Source organism: Sabethes cyaneus, chromosome 1, assembly GCF_943734655.1.
Source record: "Sabethes cyaneus chromosome 1, idSabCyanKW18_F2, whole genome shotgun sequence".
Classification (NCBI taxonomy): domain Eukaryota; kingdom Metazoa; phylum Arthropoda; class Insecta; order Diptera; family Culicidae; genus Sabethes; species Sabethes cyaneus.
The window spans coordinates 25,996,433-26,023,621 of NC_071353.1; the positions used below are offsets into that span (position 1 = coordinate 25,996,433).

Consider the following 27,189-nt stretch of genomic DNA (forward strand, 5'->3'; position numbering starts at 1 on the left):
GCTTTTCGACAGGCGACTTGAAAGCTTCGTTAAACGCAGTGTGCTACTTTCGTCGGGGAGTCATCTTTTCTTGCTTACACTCGCATATGTAGGAAAGAGATAGATAAACTGGCAGTGAGCTTTTTTGAAATTAAATTTTTCTTCATCGAATCGCAGCCACAAAGCTATTTATTGATGAATCCAAGATGGCGGTGAATGTTGTGATCTCAGTTTCGCGAGCACGTCAATGAGCAAATTTTTACTGCGGAAAATTGATTGTTAGCCAACGCATTGCGATATAACAGGAAGCAGAAGTGCGTAAACTTGTCGTTTATACGTAAAGTTGTACACGGAAGTCTTGTGGGATCGTCAACTGGCCATCCGTTTGCCGGAAGTGTTAACTAGCCAGTTTTTCTCCACAGGGCGAAAAAGTTTCACCTTTCCTGCTGTGCGGTGGAGTTTTTCAAGTGGAAAAGAAGAAGAATTTTAGTGTTCCTCCATCTCTCAACGGTTCGCCCTTGACTGGTCCGAACGAATAGTGTCGAAAATATTCGGTAATTCTTTGAAAACCCGATTTTCCTCTGATTAGGTGCATAACTACCGGTGTGAATTTTCCACACTGAAGGGTTAGAAACGGTGTTCGATTATATCGGTCGTGAGTCAAATAAGAAGAGAAAGAAGAAAATCTGTCTGGAAGCAACTTTTTCGTGGTTCTTGTTACGTACTCGGTTTGGATTTCTGGCGAGAAGAAAAGCGGTTGAACCGAAAAACCGATTCATTGTTTTCAGCCCTTTGGTGAGTAGTATGTTTTTACGAATACGAAGAAAATGTTTTACAATTTTGTGGGGAATGATTGCGAGACTTGCTTTTTCGCGACCAAAGCTTCCCTTTTAATGTGTCTTCTTGTTTTATAGTTGCTTTTCCTTCTTTTTTTTCATTGAGTAGCGCATATTCCGTCTTACTCTTGCTACCGTGATGGAAAAGTTTGTGCTTCTGATGATGTTTTTATTTCTCTTGTTCATAGTACAACAGTAGCTTCTTCGAGTATCTTCTATCCTCGTCGCTGCTTTGGCACAGGGATGCCAGGTGATATAATCCAGATTTACAAGTGTTCATACGTGAATGTTTTTCGACCAGGAAATTCTCAAATATTGTGAATCTCAGTCGTGAATTTCTTAACTGACCTCCAAATAAAGGCATTAATTTGATTATTAAGAACGTTTTTATATATTTTGTAGTGTTCACATAAATATTTGTTGTGAAAAAAATACTTTTCATCTGGCATTTCGGCCTTTGAATTTTGTTTAGAGCTTTTGGTGGTGTGTGTGAGAACGTGAAGTTTACTTGGAAAGTGGTGCCAGCAATCAATAAAAAAAGAATAGTGTACAGAATATTCATTTAAATCTCAATTAAATAATATTTTGTATATCCATGCGAAATTTTTCCCCTTTTAGTTTCGAGGTACGAAACTGGCCCAAAGCAGTCGTCGTATGCTCGAATCTCGGTGTTTGAAAAGGGTATAAATCTAATAGAATCGTAGCAGTAGTTCCGTAACTGTCTTGTGCTCTGTCAGCTCGCTGCGAAGCGTATTAAAAAGAGGTCAAATTTCTAGAATGTAATGTTGGCTTTACTTGTAAGAAACTCAATTTTCTATTTTAAATATACTTAAAAAATACTTGAGTAAAAGTTTTATGGAACTGACTGGTTTTCGTCAAAATAAATCATGAATAAATTACGAATTACAAATGCAAAATAAAGCACCTTACTACATTACTCGGTTAGATTTCTGGAATGACTGATTTGTATGTTATGCACGTTTAAAACTATTATTTTAAAATATTAACGTCCAAAAACAATTCAAGCAATGCCTATACTGTGGACCCCACTCTCTTAAACGAAGAGAATCGATTTTCATTTTCGATTAGTCGGATTTTTCTTGCTTCAACTTTTTGGAGCTGCGTATAAAGCAATTATAACCAGATATAGAAAAATGTCTTTGATTTTTTTTCACTCTTGTGTGTTTGTGCAACTTCAGGTAAAGGTTTATTTTAATGTCTGCGGAATGATATTTGGCTGCTCATTTACATCGATCTTTACTCTGTTGTTTGATTGTGCTACTAGAAGCGAAAAAAGTGAACTATATGTATTTAGCTTCACCTCATTAGTTTGAAACCATCAAACTTTGCTGTAGTATCATTTTTTTTTCTTTTTTGATACAAAAATGGAATAAATGGGGAAAATGTTATTAAACTATCTAATGTCTGCCATCACTGCCTTACCTGTGTAATGTCGAGTCTGACGAGCGCTGCTCACTCGAGGTAAATAATAAAAGTGCTGAACTATGTTCCAGCGTGTGCGCGAATTGAACCATGGGCGTTTGCAATTGTGTGTGTTAACAGACCACGGAATGAATCAACATAAGTTAGTGTTTGTAAGCAAAAAGCATCGGTTCAAAACAAGAACGAACGTTTTAGGCGTGTTTTCTGCAGCATTTTGCAAAAATGTACGCTTTCTGCTTGTGTAATCAGAGGCTAGTGAAAAATAATTCGACTTCTTTCGGCTTGAAAATATTTGCAATAGTGTTATTCTTATCATCCACGAGGATTATGCAGTAATAGACACGATAAAATGAAATCGTTTGATGTGAGCTTCATAGTGATTGATGGTGATTTATTTCTTCGTTGAAAAAGTATTCTATTGAATTTAATACCTATGAATTAATGCAAAATAGTTGTAACGCAAAGGTTCGCATTTCGAGATAATTTGTTAGACACAGTTTGTTGTGTAAATGAGTAAATTTTGGATGAGAACGATGCATGTAAATAAAAAGCACATGATTACCGGCACAATTCGGAAGTTCTTGAAATCAATAGCATCAATGTTCTATAAGTACACATAATAAGCTAATGGTATGAAAACCTTATGTATATCAATTGGATATGGGTTTCAGAGTGCAGAATTTCTATTCACTAATCAAACATTTCGTGCCAAACGATGAACCGGATCAAAAATGATTTTTTGTTTAATTTTTTGAATGTTCATCAATTTTCGAACGTTGAAGACATTGTGAAAAACATTAGTATTCTTAGTAATATTTGATTTGTGCTCGTTTGGTTTGTCAAAATTGCCAAAGTACGTAATCATTACATTATAATTTCTAACCTTTCTCGTAGTCTACGGTGATTCCTTCGATTCTTCACAACAGCGTAGCGGCCGATTATGTTTGAACACGCGTTCCCACAGTCCATTCTTAATTCATCTATGCAGTGGTGTAAAAGAGCAAACACGACCAACCATCGAACGAACGTGTGATTCATGAAACTTACAAGCACTCATATTAGCGCAGGTACGGCGCCTACGTCACACGGCAAGTGTGCAGAAATGACGGTACTATACTGTGCTACGTCACCTACGGTCAAAGTCAAGTGAATACTATGGAAACTCGTCGCTAGTGCTCTGCTGTGTGAAGACGGGTCTGATAGTATTTGCGATTAGGAATTGAAGGTTAGATAGATAGAAAGAAGCTTTTTCAGAAGCGGAATGGTCGTGAGAATTTTTCCGACCCGTTGGTTTCGGTAATTGTGATAATTTGATTCTTGCGAGTTCAGTATTTAAGGCAGGACGCTACCCTCGTACGCATACTATTGGTAATGCACTCAAAATTCAACTAAAATGTAATACTAAAAGCCAATTTAAAATATTGACGGTAAAAAAAAGTTAATTAGCATTTGACGTGAATCTGAATTACAAATTGTCAGCTGACTGGATAAATAAATAAATGGGTCCGTACCTAAGTTGGCATTTGTTTATATTTACACGTTGTTTTTTTGGCAGTTTGCCAACATTGAAATCTACGTTTCGTTTACATTCGATATCAAGTATTTATATATTATTGTGGTTGTTCCACAAACGGTAATTTTGTATGTACATGTTTTTTACGTCAGTTGGAGATCACATACAAAATAGATGTTGCATTGGCAAGTGCATGCGGTACATAGCCAGCAGTAGTAAATACAATATGCGTTAGCGATAATTGCTGTATGTGTCGCGTGCCGATTTGTTTTATTCATTTTTCAAGCCCAGGGTTGATAACTTGTTTACCTTTGACATACGCTTAGTTGCATTGGAAAGCATCGCGTAGTATGTTTTAAGCATCGCCTTGCCTACTAATGCAGAATTCCTTCAGTCAGCGTAGTTTAAAATTATACGAGAAACAAAATGTACATATCCAGTTGATTTTTGAATAGGTCCTGTCTGCAAATGTAAACAAACTTCGTGAGTGTCACTTGTTGCCAGACTTACTAGCATAGGCCTTATATGGAAATAAACTCTCACTGGTTTTGTTTGCTCTTCAAACGTCAGGCTAGATTTGTTTTGTAAATTTTTTTTGGGACAGACCTAAGTAAAAAATCGAGAAGGGTTTTATTAAAAAAAAACTTGTGGTCTTCATTCACTACGCAACGCGGATATCCGCCTGGCAAACTTAAAGCAGAAAAATCCACACTAACTGCTTCAGGCTGTGATGGAGCCACCGCCTTCGCTGGATGAAATTGTAGCAGTCATCAAGAGTATGAAATCCAATAGAGCGCCAGGGATAGACTGTATTTCAGCCGAGATGCTCAAAACTGAGTCATCTTTGTCGGCTCAGATGATGCATCAGCTTTTCAGCAATATATGGGAGACCGCAACTTTTCCGGTGGACTGGATGCAGGGCATATTGGTCAAAGTCCCTAAGAAAGGTGACCTAACTGAATGCGGTAACTGGCGTGGCATCACGTTGCTCTGCATTACTCTCAAAGTACTCTGTAAGGTAATCCTCAACCGGATCCAGGAGAAGATCGACGCTACTCTCCGGCGGCAGCAAGCTGGGTTCCGTGCTGGCCGATCAAGGTTTTGCACGACGGCGTCTTGTCCGACCCCATAAGGGTTACTGCTGGCGTGAGACAGGGCTGCATTTTATCACCGCTCTGTTTCTCATCGTTATGGATGAGATATTAGTTAAAGCAATTAACAGTAGACCAAATCGAGGATTGCCCTGGAATCCTCTAACGAAGGAGCAGCTAAATGACCTCGACCTAGCCGACGACATTGTCTTGCTCGCACAACGCCGAAACGATATGCAGAGCAAGTTAGATGACCTCTCCGAGAGCTCGCAGGCAGCAGATCTCACAGTCAAGGACACGAAAACTAAGTCTATGGTAGTGAACAATGACAATTCCACCAACTTCACAGTAGCGGGACAACAAGTTGAGCAGGTAGATGCTTTTCAATACAGTCAACTTTCGCTAATTGCACTAAGCTCTTAGCCCGTTTAGTGAAAGACTTTCGTTAATTGGGCTGAGATGTCAAAACCGAGGGATATATCGATTGTTTTTGTCGAAATCGTCGCAGAAAGGTTTATAAAAATATACACTTATATTAAATACAGAATCAAAGTGGAACCTAATCTTTTCATTGTTGAAATTTAGTTCTAGATTGTTTAATAAGTATATAGCTGAATTTCATGCTACAATGTTAATATATATTGGCATTTTTAACTGTTTCACCGTGATGCTAAAAAAAGGAGGGTCAAGTTCATAAGTGATCGGAAAACGATATGATGCAATTGTGTTCCATTCAATTAATTTCAATATTTTCTGTATAAATTATTTTCCAAACTTAAATGAACTATATTCAAGAGCCCCTCGGAAGAAAAAATACGCTGTCAGAAATGACGTTTGACTTCGTTTTAGATGGGCTATAGCCCAATTAACGGGAGCCCGATTAAAACGTAGCCCAGTTAAAGATAGCCCAACGAACGAAAGTTGACTGTATCTTGGTAGCCAGACAACGCCCGATGGTGGTACCAAGACTGATATAGCCGCACGGATCAGGAAGGCCAGGGGTGCCTTTGCAGGTCTGCGAAACATTTGGCGCTCAAACCAGATCACTCTACGTACGAAAACCCGAATCTTTAATTCAAATGTTAAATCCGTACTGCTGCATGCCTGCGAAACGTGGTGCGTCTCAGCGGAGACAACGCAAAAACTGCAAAGGCTGCGATACATCATTTGTGCCTGGTGGCCTGATAACTGGATATTCAATGAGAAACTCCATCGTCGCTGTCATCAACGGCCGATAGCCACAGACAGACATTCGTGAACGTAGGTGGAAGTGGATCGTACACACCTTGAGGAAAGGAGCGAACGAGGTTTGCAGAGAAGCACTTGACTGGAATCCACAAGGACAGCGTAGAAGAGGCAAACCCAGAGGCTCATGGCGACGCTGCCTAGCCAACGACATCCGGACTGTAGACGAGAACCTGTCCTGGCGACAGGTAAAAGCCATGACGGGTAACCGTCACCAGTGGAGATCTCTGATTTCATCCCTTTGTTCTGCCGGACCGGCGGACATGGACACATAAATAAGTAAGTAAGCTGTGATGGGGCCGGAGTCACTGACGCTAGAAAACTTGGTTGGGAATACAGTAAACGCCGTCGCTCATCGTCAGAGTCCCGTCTACAAGAAGCTTCAAGCTTCAAGCAGATATCACTCTTCATGGCACCACCAAGTTTACCTCCAATCCGAGTTTACCTCCGATTCAGATTACAGGAAGTTTTTCAAAGTTCCCGTGGTCGCTGTACTAAAGTACAATTCAAGCTGTATGTCAAGCTTAGCTCACGTTCCGTGTAGGCTGGTCATGCTGTTCTGCTGTTAAAGCAAAGCAAAGCCTAGATGCTACATTCTGTTATCGGAACTTGACCTTCTGTTTTCATACGCCAGACTTCGCAGTCAGCTGTTAGAGTACAGAACAATTGCGGGGCTAGTGCTACGATCCTATAATTGACTAACAACCTCACCCAGCCGAGATTCGAACATACGACGAATGACTTGTTAGACCAGCATCGTACCTCGAGGCCAACTGGGAGGCTGATCTGCTGTTACGTCTGAGGAATTGCAACAGTAGACCGGACGAGGACAAATCGAATCCAATGTGAAAGCAAATTTTGACTCCATCTCTTGCTCTCCAGAGCCGGTCATCTTCTCTGTGACAGAAACAAAGAGCAGTCACACAAAAACAATATTGTCGCTGAATAAGTGTGCTGTGTGTGTCTGAAAAGTAAAACTAGAAGACCGCAACGTAACTATATATTAGACTACGTAATAGGAGGGTGCGGCTGTGCTGTAGATGCATCTCTGTGCTGGAATCCAAAGCGATTTTGGCATTTTGTAAATTCCAAGAAGAAGGAGGGGAACAAGTTGTCAACTCTAAAGTATTGACCGCCCAGGATATTCGTGAGGCTACACGGTATACTAGGAATTGGGCCGCACCTAGACCAAACTTTGTCCGAAATTTCTGGTATAGAAAGTTCTCCACAATTCGCGGTCGGTTTGCGGTATGCTTCAATATGGTCTTAAGAGACCCCCGAACACTCCCAGAATTCATCACTAAGGGGGTAACCTACCTTCTACCGAAGGACCGAAACACAGCTGATCCAGTCAAATATGTACAGACCAATAACATGCTTGTCAAGTCTGTACAAAGTGCTATCGTCGGTAATTAGTAGTAATGTGCAGGACCATTGTGATACCAACGGAGTGATGACAGAAGAACAGAAAGGCTGTCGAAAAAACACACAAGGCTGCAAAGACCAAGTCATCATCGATGCAGTTACTGTTGGTCAGGCAAGCCAAAGCCAAAACAAATGAAACCTTGGTATGGCGTACATCGACTATAAAAAAGGATACGACTCCGTACCACACACGTATCTCATTAAGGTACTGGAATTATATAAAATAGACAATGGCGTCATCAGGCTAATGAAACACGCAATGAGAATGTGGAACACATCGCTGTACATTACCGACGGAGCAACAGTGTTACGGTTCAGAACTCTTAGCATGAGAAGGGGGATCTTCCAAGGTGACACCTTTAGTCCTCTATGGTTCTGCCTCGCGATGAACTCCCTTAGCAGAACACTTAACCGAACCAGTTATGGCTACAAGTTGAGGAGTGGGACAACGAGAACAAAAATTACCCACACCTTCTATATGGACGATTTGAAGCTGTTTGTGGAATGGAGTTGGGCATCGACAAATGTCGACTCGTCTATATTCACTGGGGTAAAGTTATGGGCGCCGAAAGTTTCCGCGTCAACCCTAGAGAAGAGATTCGGAGTATGGTTGAAGGTGAATCGTACAAATACCTGGGATTCCTGAAACTAAAGGGTATTCACCACACGATGATCAAGAAAGAACTGCAGGAAAATTTCTTGCATCGTAACAACCGTATAATGAAGACTTTTCTCTCGGCCGGCAACAAGATCAAGGCCATAAACACGTTTGCCGTGCCGCTGTTGACATACAGCTTCGGGGTGGTCAAATGGACCAAAACGGATTTGAAAGCCGTAGAAAGCCAGAACCGTCATGAAATCTACCGCACTGTTTGCGAGGAAGACCACGGGTCAATCTCAATGTGCCTTGTAGAAGGAATTGCCGCCTATATTTTGGCATGGATTCCGCATTGCCAGCACGCTCAACAAACATGTGAATAGAATTTTATTCAATTATTCTACAGTAAACCTGCAAAGACTAGACCCATAAGATGTGGGTTGGAGGTTTAAAGTGTTCTAGAATCTTTTTCTTCCTAGGTTTTCTCGGTTCGCAGCGCACATTTTGTTGCTTTGTACTTTTTTTTAGTTAAATAATATTGTTTTTCTCCACAATAAACGGAAAATAGATGTAATAAAGCTGGTATTTATTGACTTTTATGTGATCGGACACTTAGATCATATCAGACATTTCCCTGTATAATTATAAAACGTACAATAAAGTTTTTTTCATAGCAAACATTCTATCGACAACAAAGTCAATGTTTGTGATGAGCTTGTGAATGTTAAACCAGTAGTTGTTGCATTAAGTGAAAAGTGCTAATTGGATTTGTACAGTTTCTAACTATTTGACGAGAACTGTTTTGCTTTGATTTTGGAGAAGTCAAAATATCCCTGAAATTGGGTTTACTTTTAGCTAAGTAAAAATACCGGGTTGGTTATATTTACACTAATAGAAGAATTAGAAGAATATTTGCCTAATAGTATCCCTTCCGGGCGTTTAGACTAACCCAACGACAACGGCACTAAGAATTCGTTTTTGTTTCGGTCACAGAGTTGAAAAAAAAAGAAAGTTTTCTGCCTGTGAAACTTGATGAGAGTATGCAGGGCGCTCTTTGCGTCTTGCTTGTTGATATTCTTCGGTGTACAAAGCAAGCTAACTCTACCTCGGAAATGTAACCCATACACCAACGGGCGTACGCGTACGCGCAGGAGGCAGAAGTAGCAAGACAGGTTTTTCGTTCCGTGGTGTCTGTCGAGACGGTAATAAACCATTTCGCAGATTTTGTTTTCCTTCTTGTCTACGGTTGTTGATTATCCACTGAGCGTGTTCGTTTCAAACCTTTACCAGTGTGCTGATCTTTAGCGCTATTGGAGCTCGTTGATACACTATCCACTCCGTCGAGCAGGAGGAGTGTGTGTCTGCTAATGTGGACGCGGGAAATATTAGGACGTGGAGCGAAATCTGCCTTCCTCAAACGCAGTCCAGTTGACACAACAGATAATGATGATGATTGAGTGAACACTAAAACCGATCCTTCGCATACTACAGCAATATATTATATAACAATAAAACAATTTAAGCTTTACTTTTTACTTTGCCAATTAGGGGTTTAGGAAATTACTTGCATTGTCTTTACTTTTGCCTGATTCCATTTAATTTAACCGTATGAAAATTTGTTTCTGTTTACTATTCTAGATTCTCGCCTAGCTCCATTCAGAATCCAATCCTTTCGAGCGTATATGATGCCTGAAGTGATAACAACAGTTCAACCGTTCGATGCGTCCATGTAGGAAATTGTTTCGTTGTCTGTGAAAGCGAACAAAACTATCTCCATAAAGTATTCACGCACAAGGCTAATCGAGTAGTGCAAAACATTAATCATCGTCCTGCCGACGTATCATCAATATAGAGTAATTTATGATTATCTTGACAAATAAGTAATTTATTTAAAAAAAGTAACTCTGAAAGAGTCCATTTGGCTAGTGAATAAGATTAACACTTTCGTCATATTTCCGACAACATTAGTGAGTGTCTCTGTCAGTGTCGCAGTGTGCATTTTAAACCAGTGAGTCTGAAAAGGGACTGATAGAATACCGGCAAGTTTTACACGTTTCTAAGCATTGGTAAAACAAGTGATTAAAAATTGAGCAAAGCATAGGTAAAGTTCGATACAGAATTCTGAAGAAAAGAAAGAAAAAGATTTCTTCTGGGCATCATCACCACCGTCACCACCATCACCACCGCCATCATCCGACAACGGCGGCGTCGACGGCGACGAACGTAACTACTACCGGCGATCAGCAAGAAACGCCGCACTCATCGAGTCGAAATAATAGTAATAGCGGCAGTAGCAACACCAGCAACTGCACCAACAGCGAGCCCGGTGCCAGACGAAACATGACCACCGATACCAGACGCCGGGTCAAACTTTACGCACTGAATGCAGATCGACAGTGGGACGATCGGGGCACTGGCCATGTTACTTCCAGCTACGTAGATCGAGTTAAAGGTAAGATTCCTATATTCTATGAATTCTTCTAATAATTTAGTTGAATCAATGTATAAAGAATGTCAGTGTTGCTGGTATTCAAGGAGATTTTTGCGGCAAACATGTTTCACTGGTTCAGATCTTGGGAACGGGAACATTTGACAGCCAAGCTCCCGTTTCAAATCTTGAGCACTCACACACTGCGGCGACACTGACATTCTATATATATATATATTGATTCTACTAGTAATTTCGAGGCACATCTCACGAAAAGAATTTTGTGATAACATGCTTGTGGCAATAACACGCACAGAGTCACATTTAACTTTCTCTGTCCCACGGTAGCCCAGGTGATCCACAACTTTAGGACATCTGTAGAGGCTGCGCTAAGAAATCCATAAGGTTTTGCATGCTGACGTCACGAATGAATGCGGTTCATCCGTTTGACATCCATTCGGGGTTTGTTTACTTTCTGTTAGGCGAATTTTGGAAACGCGATATTCATAAATTCGAGTTAAACGTCTCAAAAGCGGCTTGTCCAGCTGTGTTCTCCTCCAAACTACTTGGAATGGCAATTTTTGTGCTTTTCTGACCTGCCGCAGACGCCTTTAACAATATTCACTTTTATCATTTTAACCCGCATGTAAACAAACCACTGATAGACGTCAAAAAAGCGAGGTTATGTTCGCCCGTGCAAAACTCTATGGAGACGTCAGTGACAAGAATGAAAAAGCTGGAGGTTGAGCTGAAGCATTTGATGATGATGATGATTGACATTATTAGTATTATTTCTGCTGCATACAGCTTCGGCGCTGCCTCTAGGTTATTTAAACAAAATATTCGTCGTTTGTGTGGAGTGGTTTATACTCTGAGTAATTCTCGTTGAAACGGGGCCACTACTGACATGAGGTCTTCAAATATTAGAACTTCTGTACTTGATTGGTTGAAAATGGTTGAAAAATGAGACTGACTATTTTTATACCTAGAAACAGTGGACCCCTCGTTCGCCAAGGGGCTCAACAGTTTAAAAAATGTGAAATTTTTAGCAAACCTTGAGATCTATATCATGTGATATTTTCTAAATTTGCAATAAAACAAATAATGGTACGGTTCTGTAAAGAAGATGAACTGGGGTTTCAAGTGGAGTGAATAGTTTTTGGCGCCCTTCTTGAATTTGGTCGCCATGTTGGATTTTATAAAAAAATCGCCGTCTTCGCCGAGAGCCCCCCAACCAATTTTCATTTTAAGGCCATTCTCATTTCCAACCAATCCAGTACAAAAGTACAATATTTGAAGACCTCGTGTCAGTAGTGGCCCCGTTTCAACGAGTTTTGGGATAAGCAACGTATTTTGGACCTCACACCCCAGTGCCCCAGCTGTACATAATTTGGACACTTACAGCAAAATCAAATAGAAGTGTCCAAATTATGTACAGTTGCTGATGGGATCCAAAATAGGTTGGTTACCCTACTCTCTATAGTAAACATTATCTTCACATGAAGTTATTTGTAGTTCATTTCAAACAGCAAAAATATTTTCCTGTTTTTTCAGATCCTACCCCCGAAGAAGATTGTTTGATTTTGAAAGGTGCGATTGTTCAAGGAAAATTTTAAGTTTAAGACCTTTTTATGTGCATTCACCGGTACAAAACTTTTTTTACAACACATGAAAGCACTCTGCACAGGATTTAGTCAGCCGTCAAATAGGATCCTTCGCGGTTCTGGGATTTCATTAAGAAATGGACAGCTGGTAACAATGTTCCTTCATCGCTCAACTTCAAGGCACAACTTGCGGAAAAACGGCTTTGAACATTAACTGTTCCGAAAAATAATATCAATGAGTTACTTATACAGTTTTATACAGACGCAGTGCCAGAAGTTCTCGACTCAGCAAAAGAAACCGGAGCAAACGGGCTGCCTCCAATTTTTCTGCATGTGTGCCCCTTCGTTACGTCACCAGTTGTCGCTGCTTTTAATGTCGCACGTTTCAGGACAGAACATTCGCAGTTATATGGAAGAAGGCGCCCACAGTTCAATTCACAAGACAAAGACACAAAGTATTTGAAATATTGATCCACATAACTTGCTGTTGAAGGCTGTTGAACCGATCACTAGTCAGCACGCTTTCGTAAAGCATCGCTCAATAACATCAAATCTAGTAACATGTGATAGCTATCACAAGACTTCAGTGTTTTCCGAACTACCCATCAGCTACGCTCGTTTTGGTTCGGGCGCAGTCGATGCAAACAAAGTGTAGAAAAAGTGTAGTGAAAAAATCAAAAACGAACACTTTTGGTGGAAAAGTGCTCACTGGTGATAGCATTACTGTAGAAACGACAGCGGCATTAAGCTATGCAGCAAGTGCACTGGAATTCTATTTTGTGAAAACATTTAATACTGTGCCACACAATCTTGTCATTGAGCAATTGGACCATATCGAATTCTCCTCGTGGTTTACTGAATAGCTTTACTCCTATTTGCCGAACCATTTCTTAGAGTGAACTTCGTACCTTTCTCAATATAATTTTTTGTGTCATTGCCACTACTATCGAATGTCGATGTGCGTTAACAGTAAAAGTTCAAAATAACATTATACAGTCGCTGCAGCACTGTTCTCTCCATTGATATAATATGGGATCGGATTGTCTGGAACGTATATCAGCGATCTATATATTATACAATTAATGAACACAGAAGTATATTGCTTGGTTTTATGCGACACAACGTTAAGGCTCCGGGTATGGTATTGAAAGCGATTGATCGTATCCAGACGAACTTTTTGCAATTTGCTTTGCATCCGCAATTACATTTTCCAAGAAGTTAAACCCTCTAGTCTTCGACTACATTCTATCAGAAGTGCCTTTACGCCGCGAAAACTGTGTTAAGAACTTGGGAACACTGCTTGACTCTAAGCTCTATTTCAAACAGCACATCGCTTAAATTGTCGATAGGAGCCTGCTGGAACCTGGGATTTATCCTGCGGATTGCCAAGAACTTCTACAACATCTGTTTTCTCAAAGCTCTATGCTGCGCTCTTGTCTGGTCCAGTCTTGGGCACTGTGCTCCAGTGAGGACTTCACACCAAAATTACCAAAATGGAGTTGACCGAATCGAGTTAGGGCAACGTAGATTCATCTGTTTCGCTCTTCGCAGATTGCCCTGGGACGACCCCTTCCAGCTGCCCTGCGATGAACAACAGCGCAGATTCATCGATCTTGACCGCTTGAATATTCATCGCGATGTGATCAGAGCAATAGCTGTCGCCGATTTGCTGACCACGAGAGTGAATTGCCCATCTTTACTGTGAACCTCAACGTCGTGTTCCACGTAATGGTCCATTTCTGCGCGTGCCGCACTGCCGGTGGAAGCATAACTGTCCCATGTTACATTTTGTCATTTTCGACATTTTGTTGTCAAACGTTATAATTATATAAATATGTATGTTATAATATGAATCGAAAACATGGTGTTTATATTAGAAAACCTGGAAAAAATTTGAAGACAATTTGTCCCACCGGAAAAATGAACGCATATTTGTCTCGTTGCATATACCTTTTCATATGAAATGTTTTCAAATTGAATACAAAATTGTGTGAAGTTTTTCAACATTATCTCAAAGAGGGACAAATAATAACATCAAAATTAAATAAGTTTAGAAAAATCAGTTTTTCAACTTTGAGTGCCATTTTCTCATTTTCGTATTTTGTAACATGGGACAGATATGCTTCCAGCGGCAGCGCATCGGTGAAGCAACTACAGCAGCTTTAGCGCAATCACCGGTCTGCAATGCCATTTCAATCGCTTTGTACCCAGCTTAGACTTCAACGTTAGTCGGGAGCGACTGAAAACTCCATTTCTGGCCCCAACCCGTACATTCTGGATTCAGTGTATCAGTAGGGTTATAAGGCTGTTGATATTTTTATACAAAAAAAAAAAACAATAATCAATCAGTTGCCAGAGAATGATCCAGTCAATCTTCCAAGTTGCCAAGACCGTTGTCACAGATACACTTTCAGTTAGGCGTATCAGACAGCAGTATTTGTTTATTTCATAACCGAACATGTTGAGTGCATGTCATTAATTTGCAATATACCTATTTGATTTTACTCTGTCTAGAAATGTGCTTAGGCTGTGAACCATTTCGCGAAATCTTACAAGGCCTGCGCAGTATAATTTCTCCATCTATTTCGGTCCATGGCAGCTGGTCTCCAGTTCCGCGGGCACCCACTGCTCGGAAGATCTCGCTTCACCTGGTCTTGCCACCTCGCTCGCTGTGCCCCTCTTCGTCTTGTTCCTACCGGATTTGATGCGAAAACCATTTTTGCAGGATAGTTGTCCGGCATTCTAGCAACATGTCCTGCCAAACGTATCCGTCCAGCTTTAACCACTTTCTGAATACTTGGTTCACCGTAGAGACGCACGAGCTCGTGGTTCATTCTTCGCCTCCATACACCGTTCTCTTACACTTCGCCAAAGATGATTTTTAGCACCCGCCGTTCGAAAACTCCGAGTGCTCGTAGGTCCTCTTCTAGCAGTGAACACGTTTCGTGCCCGTAGAGAACAACCGGTCTAATTAGCGTTTTGTACAGTGTACTTTTTGTACGGGCGCTCAAATTGTTCGACCGCAAGTGTTTGTGGAGTCCGCAGTAGGCCCGACTTCCGGTAATAATACGTCTTCTAATCTAACGGCTGGTATTGTTGTCCTCTGTTGCCATTGAGTCAAGGTATACGAACTAGTCGACTATCTCGAATTCATCCCTGCCGATTACCACGGTACTGCCCAATCGGGCCCTGTCGCGCTCGGTCCCGCCAGCGTGCATATACTTTGTTTTAGACGTATTTATCTTCAATCCAATCTTCTCTGCTTCGCGTTTTAGTCTGGTGTACTAATCTTCCACCGCCTCAAATGTTCTGCCGACAGCATCCACGTCGTCAGCAAAGCAGATAAATTGACAGGATTTATTGGAAAATCGTACCCCGAATTTCGATCGCTCGTCTTATAACACCTTCAAGCGCAATGTTGAATAGCAGGCAGGAAAGACCATCTCCTTCTCGAAGTCCCCTGCGAGATTCGAATGGGTCCGACAATCCACCCGAGATTCTCACCCAGCACTGGATCCCATCCATCGTAGCCATGATAAGTCTAGTAAGCTTACCCGGAAAGCCGTTTTTGTCCAATATTTTCCATAGCTCTTGTCGGTTTACGCTATCATATGCGGTTTTGAAATCGACGAACAGGTGGTGCGTGGGGACTCGGAATTTGGGGCACTTCTGGAGGATCTGCCGCTGGGTGAAGATTTGGTCCGTTGTAGACCGACCCTCCTTGAAGCCGGCCTGGTAACTTCCCACAAATCTATTGGCGATAGTCGATGAAAGATGACTTGGGACAGCACTTTGTAGGCGGCATTCAGGATAGTGATTGCTCGGTAGTTCTCAAAATCCAGCTTATCACCTTTCTTGTAGATAGGGCAGATAACCCCGTCTTTCCACCCCTCCGGCAGTCGTTCCGTATCCCAAATCTTGATAATCAGTTGATGCAGACAGCCGGCCAACTTGTCCGGGCCCATTTTAATAAGTTCCGCTCCAATGCCATCCTTTCCCGCTGTTTTGTTGTTCTTCAGCCGCTAGATGGCTTCTTTAACTTGCCTTATCGATGGGGGTGGCACATCTTCATTGCTTGCTACACCAATGTCGTCACTTCCTCCGCTATCATGGTCTTCCGCCTGCACGCCATTCAGGTGTTCATCGTAGTGCTATTTCCACCTTTCGATCACCGCACGGTCGTCAGTCAAGATACCTCCATCTTTATCTCTGCACATTTCGACCCGCGGCACAAAACCTTTGCGAGATCCGTTGAGTCTCTGATAGAACGTCCGTGTGTCGTGAAAGCGGTACAGCTGTTCGAGTTCTTCGCACTTCTTCTCCTCTTGGTGGCGCTTCTTCTCCTCTTGGTGGCGCTTCTTCTCCTTGAAGAGTGGGGTTTGCTGCCTCCGCTTCTGTTTGTATCGCTTCACATTCTGACGGGTGGCTCTACGCAGCATTTGTACCCGCGCTGCATTCTTGTCAGCCAGTATCTGCTGGTATTCCTCGTCAAACCATTCGTTACGTCGATTCGGTGCCACACGCCCTAGGACATTCTCCGCTACGCTGTTTGTTAATGACTGTTTTCACGGCATTCCAACAGTCCTCAAGAGGGGCTTCATCCAGCTCGCCATCTTCCGGCAGCGCGGTTTCGAGAGGTAACGCGTAGTTTTCGGCGACCTTCGGTTGCTTCAGTCGCGCTAGATTATACCGTGGCGAGCGCCGGTATCGTATGTTGTTCACAATAGATAATTTTTGACGTATCCTTATCATCACTATGTAGTGATTCGAATCAATGTTAGCGCCCGGATAGGTGCTGACGTCGATAATGTCTGAAAAGTGCCGACCATCTATCAGAACGTGGTCGATTTGTGATTCTGTCTGGATGGGTGATGGGGATGGGCTCCAGGTGTACCGATGGTAGAGGTTATGCTAGAAGAAGGTACTACGTATGGCCATGTTCTTGGAGGCGGCGAAGTCGATAAGTCTTAGGCCGTTTTCGTTCGTTTGCGGGTGAGCGCTGAACCGTCCAATCACCGGTTTGAATTCTTCCTCCTGACCAACCTGAGCATTACAATCCCCGATGATAATTTTGACATCATGTCTTGGGTAGCGGTCGTATTCACACTCCAACTGCACGTAGAATTCGTCTTTGTCATCATCGACACTTCCGAGGTGAGGGCTGTGCACGTTAATTTTGCTAATATTAAAGAATCGGCACTTGATTCTTAATCTGCACATTCGGGGGTTGATCAGCCACCACCCGATCACCCGCTTCTGCATCTCGCCCATCACTATAAAAGCTGTGCCCAGCTCGTGTGTATTGCCGCAGCTCTGGTAGATGTATGACCATCTCTATACGTACATACCATCGCTTCTTTCCAGCTACGATATCGAACTTGCGGCTCTTCACTTCTTTAGAAAGCACGTGGGTACTTCCGAGCAAATTTAGAGACTGACAGTTCCATGTTCCTAATTTCCAATCGTTAGTCCGTTTTCGTCGCCTGGGTCTTTGCCGATTGTTTCGAGTTATTATTATTACTTAAGGAGTCCATTGCTTTGATTTTTTTTAGTGGTTCAGGCTTGCAAAACCCGCAACCAACCCCACAGTATCACCGGAGGGCCAACGTAGCTCGAAGCAGTTCTCCTCCCTTGTTAGCATACGATCTTGGTTTCCACCGGGGTTGGTTACCCGATCTCCACCGAGGTTGCTCGTATCCGAGGAGGTAGGGGTTGGAGTTGCTAGGTGCCGTGAACCACTGTGGGGTCTATTTTATGCCCAGGGCACAAGGCACCGATGGTACGCATTACCCAGCCGTTTACCAGCCATAGGCGCCCTTAGAATAAAGGGTTTGAGTTAGAGTACCGTCAGAGTGGAAGCGAACTGCGACGCGAAGCGATTTTTTTTGCTGTAGTTAGAAGCGCAGCTTGTTTTCGTCCGAAGTAAGACTGTGAATTTAGCGACATGTGAGCGAAGTCGCGTCCGGTCGCAGTCGCTTTTACTCTGTACGGGGCCTAAGCAGGAAGCGAATACCAGCGGAATGGAGTGATTCAAGGTTGTATTCACAAGAAACAAAAAAGGTTGATGTTCCCACTGGGAACTGGGGACATCTCGTGGTGGACTGTATACACCGAAGTTTTGGCAACGGGATCGGCAATCGAGAGGAAATCCTAGCTTTTCATATAGTCCTTAAAAGAACTGGTGATATTTACCTTCATTCCGTTCCAAGCAAGAATGTACGAATGAAACTCCAGTAGTTAAATACCAAATTATATATTTGCTTCCATGATCTGATTAAGTATTTCTGTTTTGATTCCGCTGAGCTAGCTGTGAACGGCTGGACGGTCAAAAGTATAATGGATGAATTTCTCTGTGCAGGCTGCTTTTATAGTTACGAAAACTGCGTCGTTTATGTTACTTCATGCTGATTGGATGCGGGTTTTACTTTCGGCAGGAGACGAAATAGTTGATTAGGAACATGAAATTTTGGTACAGGAGCTTTTGGACTTTGAAAAATCGATTTTTTATTTATTATTTCGAAACTGATTACTGAAGCTAAAGACGTCACAAGCTTTAAAAAACGTCACTGTAAGACCCCACAATTCCTTTTAAAATTTGTTGAACATTTAAAAAAATGCAGAAAAGTTAGGATATTCGGGTACCAATGTCGCTCCGAATTGGAAGGAGCTTTCAGTGCATAAAACGACACGCAGTGACAAACTCAATTTATAAGAAAATTGGTCATAAAACTTCAATAGTTATATTCACTGCTATTGATGTGCGCATATTCTGCCCGTATTCTTACGTTTCATTCGTTATCTCTGCAGGTGTTTCCCTACTAGTCCACGCTGAGAACGATGGCTCCATGCTGCTGGAAAGTAAAATCCACCCGGACACCATTTATCACAAACAGCAAGATACACTTATTGTCTGGAGCGAAGGCGACAATTTCGATTTGGCCCTCAGTTTTCAGGAGAAAGCAGGGTGCGATGAAATATGGGAGAAAATTTGTCAGGTTTGTAGGCTTCTTCTCTGCCACTATCACTAGTGCTAGACAAGCTAACTTCAACTGGTGCAAACTTTCAGGTACAAGGCAAAGATCCCTCCGTCGAAATAACTCAAGATGTCGTGGAGGAATCGGACGGCGACGAGAGGTTCGAAGACATGTCAGACTCGGCACCTCCTATCGAGTTGCCTCCCTGTGAATTGTCTCGCTTGGAAGACATTTCCGAGGCGATTGCCAACGGCCTAACGTCGCAGATTCGGAAGGATAAGTTGGCACAGGCCATCGAAAGCGAAAATTACATCAAGAAACTGTTGAATCTGTTTCACATTTGTGAGGATCTGGAGAACCACGAAGGACTACACTATCTGTACGAGATTTTCAAAAATATTTTCCTACTTAACAAGAACGCATTGTTTGAGATAATGTTCGCTGAGGATACGATATTCGACGTTGTCGGATGTTTAGAATACGACCCAACAGGTAATCCACCCAAGCAGCACCGACAGTATCTGAAGCAATTAGCTAAATTTAGAGAAGCTATCCCAATCCGCAATACCGACCTGTTGGCGAAAATCCACCAAACGTATCGGGTACAGTACATTCAGGACATTGTTCTTCCAACGCCGTCCGTGTTCGAAGACAACATGTTGAATACACTTTCCTCGTTCATCTTCTTCAACAAAGTCGAGATAGTTACGTTAGTGCAGGAAGACGAAAAATTCCTGGACGACCTGTTTACGTTACTAACGGATCCTAACACGACCGACGCCAAGCGACGGGACATCATACTGTTCCTGAAGGAGTTTTGCAACTTTGCACAGTATCTTCAACCGCAGAGCAAGGAGACTTTTTACAAAACACTCATCAGTCTGGGCATCCTGCCGGCACTGGAGATTACGCTGGCAATTAACGATAAGAAAACGAAGGCTGCATCAATCGATATTCTGACGACAATCGTCGAGTATTCGCCGTCAATAGTGCGCGACTACACGCTGCAACAGTACAACAACTCGGACACCGATGAGGTAAGTGTGCCGACCATGACGCATGTTCGTTAGTTTATATTAATCAGTAGCAACACTGGTTGATTTGATCTTTTTAGCCCAATCAAATGCTTATTTTTAAAACGACTTTTAGAATTACCTATTTATAGTTTGTTTGTTATTTAGTTTATATGAATCTTACTGAAGGTCAATTTCACGAATTTTGTTGACTAGTATAATTCTAAGCGTAAAATTGATAACAACCATTTTAAAGGAAGGTAAGCTGTAACTCGAGTTAGTGTCTGTTGTTAACATCATGGGAAATCCCAGTTACGGGGGGACGGTCGTAATCTTATTTGAAGATAATATACACGCGTCCATTCAGTTAGTTAGAATGTGAGATGACTTGTTTGCACCTCAGAGCTAGCTGATAATTAAATTCGAGTTTAGTTTTTTTCAATTATTTTAGTTACTGAAATGGATGTTTTAATCCGTGACAACCATTTGTTTTGTTGAATCTTTCAGGATCAAACTCTTATTAACATAGCGATCGAACAGATGTTGTCTGATTCGGAACCGGAACTGGGTGGAGCTGTACAGCTAATGGGAGTCTTGCGGATACTGCTCGACCCGGAGAATATGCTGAGCTCGGTGAACAAGTCCGAAAAGTCAGACTTTTTAAACTTTTTCTACAAACACAGCATACAAACGTTGACAGGTAGGTGTTACATATTGTTTGTGCACTTGCCAGTATAGTGTATTGTTTTTGTTGTTTACTTTTTCACTAGCTCCACTGTTATTAAACACTCTTTCCGACAAACCGGCCAATGAGGACTATCATACGGTACAACTGCTCGGTTTGGTGCTGGAACTGTTGTCTTTCTGTGTTGAACACCACACGTACCACATCAAAAATTGCATCATCAATAAGGACCTATTGCGACGAATACTGGTATTGATGAAGAGTACACACACGTTCTTGGTTCTAGGTGCTCTACGGTTCCTGCGGAAAATCATTGCTCTGAAGGACGAGTTCTATAATAGGCGAGTAAAACCAGTTCAATGCTACACTCTCGCACCATCTGGGTGGCTTTATTTTGTTTTTTTTTCTGTTTTGTAACGAGTTGTATTTTCAATGAATGTTTTTGTAATCCACAGGCATATCGTCAAAGGTAATTTGTTCGCATCCGTGGTAGATGCCTTCATTCGAAATAACGGACGGTACAATCTACTCGAATCGGCGATTCTTGAACTGTTTGAGTTCATCAAAATAGAAGATATCAAATCGTTGTATACGTACTTTGTGGAGAGCTTTGGCAAAATCTTCGACGATGTGCAGTACGTGCAGACGTTCAAGACTCTGAAGAATAAGTACGAACAGCAGCAGGATCGACTCAAGGAGAAGGAAAAGGGTGGTTTGGATAGGTGAGATCAACGATAATCGTAGTTACTTTTAGTAGACTACACATTTCTTTTATTTTTCCAATCATATAGTGTACCATCGATCTTGAGAAACAGCAGCCGCTATCGACGGGATCAACGGCAACTGGACGAAGAAGAAGAAATTTGGTTTAACGAGGAGGAAGACTTTTCCGACAACAAGGCCGGATCACCGGAACTGGACACTAGCTTAGGTGAGCGTAGAAAGAGAAAATGGCCGAGTTTTTAAAGCGAAGCAAAATTTTATTTGCTTCTTCGAGACGCAACAATACTGCAGAAGTATTTTCATCATACCGATGTTATTATGAAATGGTCGGTACTCTCCCTTGAACCTTTTTGGGATCATGCAATGGACAATAAATGTTTAATTTTTAACATTAGATCGGGATATCTATTTCCAACGGCTTCGTATTCAGTTTAGTTGGTGGATTACCTGTTTTGTGTGCCAAAAATGAAGTAAAATTCCCTCGATTAGGTACCCACTCCTAATTCGAAGTTGATTACTAGCGCGGTAGACTTTTGGTTCGAATACACGATGAACTTTATCTTTTCTTTCGTTTGCGTTTATCGGTTGTCAGAGTCGAAGTGTAGAAAGCCAATTCTGGTTTCTTGTTACTAATAAGAAAGTTATTAAGGAAAAACTTGGTTTTCAACAGCTTTTTTGACGGATTTGAAAAATAATTTAAAATCTTAATCAAACTTTTATTCATAATGCTTCAGATAAACCAAACGAAATAAAAAACTAAAACCGTAAAATTATTATTTTAAAGTTAATAAGTTTGGTGATCAATCTGGCTTCTCTTGATTTCGGGACTCTTGCGATTTGCATTCCTGATATGTGGACGTAGGGAAGTTGAAATGTATTACTTGTTGTACAGCCTCACTTGAAGATATATTCATTCCACAGGCTGTACAGATAAGCTAAAGTCGTGGATCACCTATCGTACAATCATTAGGTAGAGAGTCTTACATAAACTTTCCTAGCAGTTATCATCAATCGTAAAAACGGAAGTAAAACATTTTCGTAAACTTATGCAAAGACTGGAAGAGCTGTTAATGATCAAAGTTATTTTCAAGCACTTTAATTCCAGATTTGTAACTTTTATATTTAGAACGATGACGTCAAGGGTGAGAATTTACTGTTTCTTTCTAAAGAAATAAATGGGTAAAAGAAGGATTAGTATTAGAAAATTGACTAAAGTTTTTACGAGTGTCCTAGTAGAATACAAAAATTAACGACACGACCAGAGAAACAACAATGAATCTAAACACGAAGTTTAACGTCAAGAGCTGGAGCATGCATACGAAAAATCAAGAATATTGAGAAGATGGATTGGAGTAGTATCTGAACAGCAATGAGCCCTGGACTTGAACACGTGTCGTAGTTAATAGACTGTATTCCAGGTAATTCAGAATTAACACACATTTTGGGTGCAATAACACTCTAATTCACGACTATTGACTCTATACACCTGATGATGCCGATTGTCGAGGATGGCATTATTCGTTTTACAGTGTTGATTTAGTGGAATATCGAGTAAACTCTTTCATTAATTACACTAAAATGTCTAAAGTATTCTAAAAAAATATTTCTTGCCATTTGTAATCATCCACATAACCTGAGAACCGTACCTGGTGGTGGATATTATAGGTTTTAATTTTTCCGTCTTCGATGTTTGGTGTTTCAGTGTCCTGCCCTGTATAACTTGTGAATTCTACTTCTTCGTCAAAATCTAATGGTTCATATGCTATGATGATGCCAAGTCGTCTATCGTTCCTTTCGTTTTATCACACGCTACTCTTAACAAGAAACAAGTCCTGTCAACACAAAGCAGATCACGGGTTTCAGAACCTTTGTTGAACACTGGAAGCCCTCAAAGCACTAAACGTATCTGGAGACAATTGAAAACCGATTATTTTCATATTTCAGGTAAAATGTTCGACAAAAAGTCCCCTGAATCACCAACGGCTACCTCCGTCAACGGCCCGAAGTACAGTAGTAGTATTGGCAGCAACACGACGAATTCACAGCAGTCTTCGCTAACGCAGCTTCAAACGAGCTCTCCTCTGAATAATAATAGTACCGATATCAACAGTAATACCACGTCGTCGGCAGTAACAGCAGAAGTGACATCGCCCGTTCATCCGCTGGCAGCAGCAGCGGCGGCAGCAGCAGCAGCAGCAGCAGCGGCGGCAAACGTCAACTCAACGTCCTGCTCGTCTGCTTCCTCCTCCCCGTCCTATGCTGCTTCCTCAGCCACCACCACCAGTGCCGCCGCCACGATCACGGAAAGTCTGCCGCTAACCGATTCGGAGAGCACGCTTTACTCTGGTGAAGAAATGTTACACAACAGCTCCCGTGAAGCATCCGCCTCATCCACTTCCGTGGCGATCTCCGATGCTATCGAAGGGGGACGTAGCTGCAGTCCGGCCAAATCGTTTGCAGCAGCAGATTCCCAGCATAGTTCCACCGAAGTCGGGAGCAGCGGTAATAGCAGTTTGGTAAACTGCCCTAGCGAACCTATAGAATCTCTTGTGACTCCCGAACTAGCACTAGAAGAATCGAAACGGTTATCACACGACAACACCCTTTCGGTGAAGGAATCGGAAGAGGATGTAAGGCAAAACTGCAACGAAGCTGTCAACAGTGAAGCTCCGGAAAACAGTTCGCCGACCAGCGACAACAGCAGTAATGGTGATATTAAATATTCGTCAGTGCCGTCCGCAGCGACGATATCTAAAGCTGTCGATTCTGCACCGGAAGTAACGAAGCCGGATATTGGCATGGATTCTGTGTCGGCGACATCGGCCGCAATCGTGGGAAGCATCAAGAAGGTAAGCGACTCGGAACCCTGGTAGTAGTGGCATCTCGTGAGTTAAATCATTTGAGTCCTAGTTTGCCATTGTTACAATTTCTGTTTTCCTCCTGAACATTTTTGTAAAGTTTGATACATTAATGGGTAATAAAACTAAAAATGCGCGGATTCGAATAACTAAAGGTAGGTCGAAGGTAGTCGGTCAAACGTAAGAACATATCGGCACTAACTTTTCAAATTTTTCATCGAGGATAATCGACAGCGATTAGGTCCGCTAAATTGGTATGAACTGTGTCTTCAATGAAGGTGAACAAGTTGCTCATATGATCGAGACGCCACTACTGTATGGTGTAAATTTAGTTTTACCGCAATTTCAAAATTCTTTTTTCGTATGCCAGGGTCTCGTTGATTACGAGGAAGATTCAGACGAAGAGGACGACGATGACGACAGTGATAGCCCCGTACAGAAGAAGGCACGAATAGCATAGCGTCGTAATCACCATCATCACCTGCCGCTCAATCGCCACCGGCGGGAGCAGAGAAACCAGAACCGTAACCATAGTAGTAACCACCAGCAGCATCATAATCATCATCATCATTATCATCATCATCAACAGCAGCGGCAGCCACCGGCTCATGTTGCATGTGTTGACGATACTGACGCTGTAACAGCAACCGACAATGATTTATCGCTTGCTGCTGATGCATCAACCACAACAACAACAACAACAACAACAACCGAAACAACAAATTATACATAAATCTTATAAATACATGTGTATCTAGAGGTGAAGTTCGCTAATTTTACGGACAGCTAACGGGGGAAAAAGAACGTCTCACAATGACAAAAAGATATCCAAATAGGTGGTTTGGCGGAGAAGTACACTCGTTTCCTTTTTTGTTTAGGAAAAATCCGTAGTGTTTAGGAACAGGAGACGCAAACAATTTTTAATTATTATACTGGATAATAATTAAAGCTGTAATTTAATTGAATGAAGAAAAATCGGAAAAACTGAGTAGAGATAAGTCTTATTAATATTACTACTGAAACAAGCAAAAAACAAAACCCATATAAAATGAAACAGCGAGAAAACTACTACTTTACTACTACCGCCAGTGGTTGAGGTACGTCTTGAATGACGGGAAACTTCTCTCGGTCAAACGGTACGAACGATAATAATTGAAAACGAAAACCTTTCCCGATGCATGAGAAAGATACTAATTCGGACGTAATGAAACTTTTTGTAGTACGTTCGTTAGGATGCTGCTACTGTAACCAAAAAGTCACAGAAGCGAAGCCACCAGCAGCTTTTCTAGCGGTAATTCCGTTGTTAAGTAAGAAACGAAAGTCCACTAAAACTGCCACTAACTGGCAAATTTTCTGTCATTCATGTATTTTGTGAGGATCAACACAAAGAAAAAACAAAAAGGAAACTGCACACTCCAAAGGAAGAACAAAATTAAAAATTGGACGTATATGAATTAAACACGATTGTAAGTTGAAAACTGGAGTTAAAACATGTTAAATTTTTAAGAACAGGCAAAAAGTGTAAATTTAAAGCAACTGCGATAAAATGTTGGCAAGCTGAAAGGTTCTTTTCCTGATTTTCTCACTTTGGATTCGGGGATTTTCTCCTTTGGACGCGGATTTTACTCGCTCAGTTTACGACAGTACTCCTATACGGTAGCTCAGTTTCGAGCAAAAAGACTCTTTCCTTGGTTGGTCTTAATTACGTTCTGTTCCGGAAATAACGAAATCCAGGGAAAGGTAGCTGAAACCGTACGCTTCCACTTACTTTTTCCTCTTGATTCCATTTATACATTTTATTTTCATTTCCAACATGTTCGGCTTTGATGGAGAATTTTTTGACAAGAAGTATTCCCCTTCAGACCTGACCGGATAATGGAGTAATCGAAATTTGGTTCTGTTTTTCCTTCAGTTGCTGTAAATAGTAGTTACTTAACTGTAATTAGCACTAAGCCAAATTCTCGTAGGAAATATATAAAATTGAAACTATACGAATTATTGCTAGGTAAGTCCGAGATGTAAATGTTTGATGAAGATCATTGATCATTAGACAACTTATAAAATTCCCTAGATCGTGGCTGCTTGGCCATTATTTGCAATGTATCCGGATCCCCTTTCTCGCTTGTAAACAGTAGTACCCACACAAGCAAGGAGTCTTTTTGCTGAAATGTTGTTGTAAAGAACGCTTCATTTGCTTCCACGAGCACTAGCAGTGATCAGTTGCGTATTGTGTTATTAAGCCCGCAATCAAATGAATTTTGCGCGGGTCGAACAACTAATTGTTGCCAATGTAATAGTTGGGAGAAACATTGCCGAAATGATTGAACAAAAAAGGGAATTAGGAAAAAATACAACTTTTTACGAAAGCAAAAGTGAGATGAAAAAGTAAAAAAGAAGAATAATATACAAAAATCTATAAAAAAAAATATCACGTATTTACGGTATGTCTAAAACTGTTCGAAATGGCCGATGTTTAAGCATCTTCTAAGCACGATGGTCATATGGCGCAAGATGGTCACCATGGTATTTGGGCGTCTACTTAGATCATATTCTTGTTTTAGTTATTTATTAGTTTAACTGTAAATATAATTCATTTATCTCCATCCTACAACAATTATATATATATATTATAAAAGATGATGGTTTTCAGGTTCAAACTACAATTTCCAAGCTTGCTCCAAAATGCATGTGCTAAAGGTAACGAAACTGACCCAAAGGGCTTTAAATTAATAATCAAATCATTCACTAGTGCCGACAAGTGACGACGACAATTT

General features: G+C 41.4%; 1 protein-coding gene across 2 annotated transcripts; it reads left to right on the top strand.

Moving 5' to 3' along the window:
- Positions 1-211: 211 nt before the first annotated feature.
- On the top strand, positions 212-26,807 carry LOC128737081 (serine/threonine-protein phosphatase 4 regulatory subunit 3). Of its 2 annotated transcripts, XM_053831643.1 has the most exons (11): positions 212-774; positions 9,769-10,582; positions 12,113-12,148; positions 18,970-19,157; positions 19,229-20,173; positions 20,657-20,849; positions 20,920-21,175; positions 21,290-21,556; positions 21,626-21,765; positions 23,502-24,406; positions 24,786-26,807. In XM_053831643.1, the coding sequence occupies exons 2-11, from the start codon at positions 10,471-10,473 to the stop codon at positions 24,873-24,875; spliced, it is 3,132 nt and encodes a 1,043-aa protein (XP_053687618.1). In that variant the 5' UTR covers positions 212-774; positions 9,769-10,470; the 3' UTR covers positions 24,876-26,807. The 2 variants fall into 2 exon arrangements, with proteins under 2 accessions (XP_053687618.1, XP_053687626.1); XM_053831651.1 differs by lacking the exon at positions 12,113-12,148.
- The last annotated feature ends 382 nt before the right edge of the window (positions 26,808-27,189 follow it).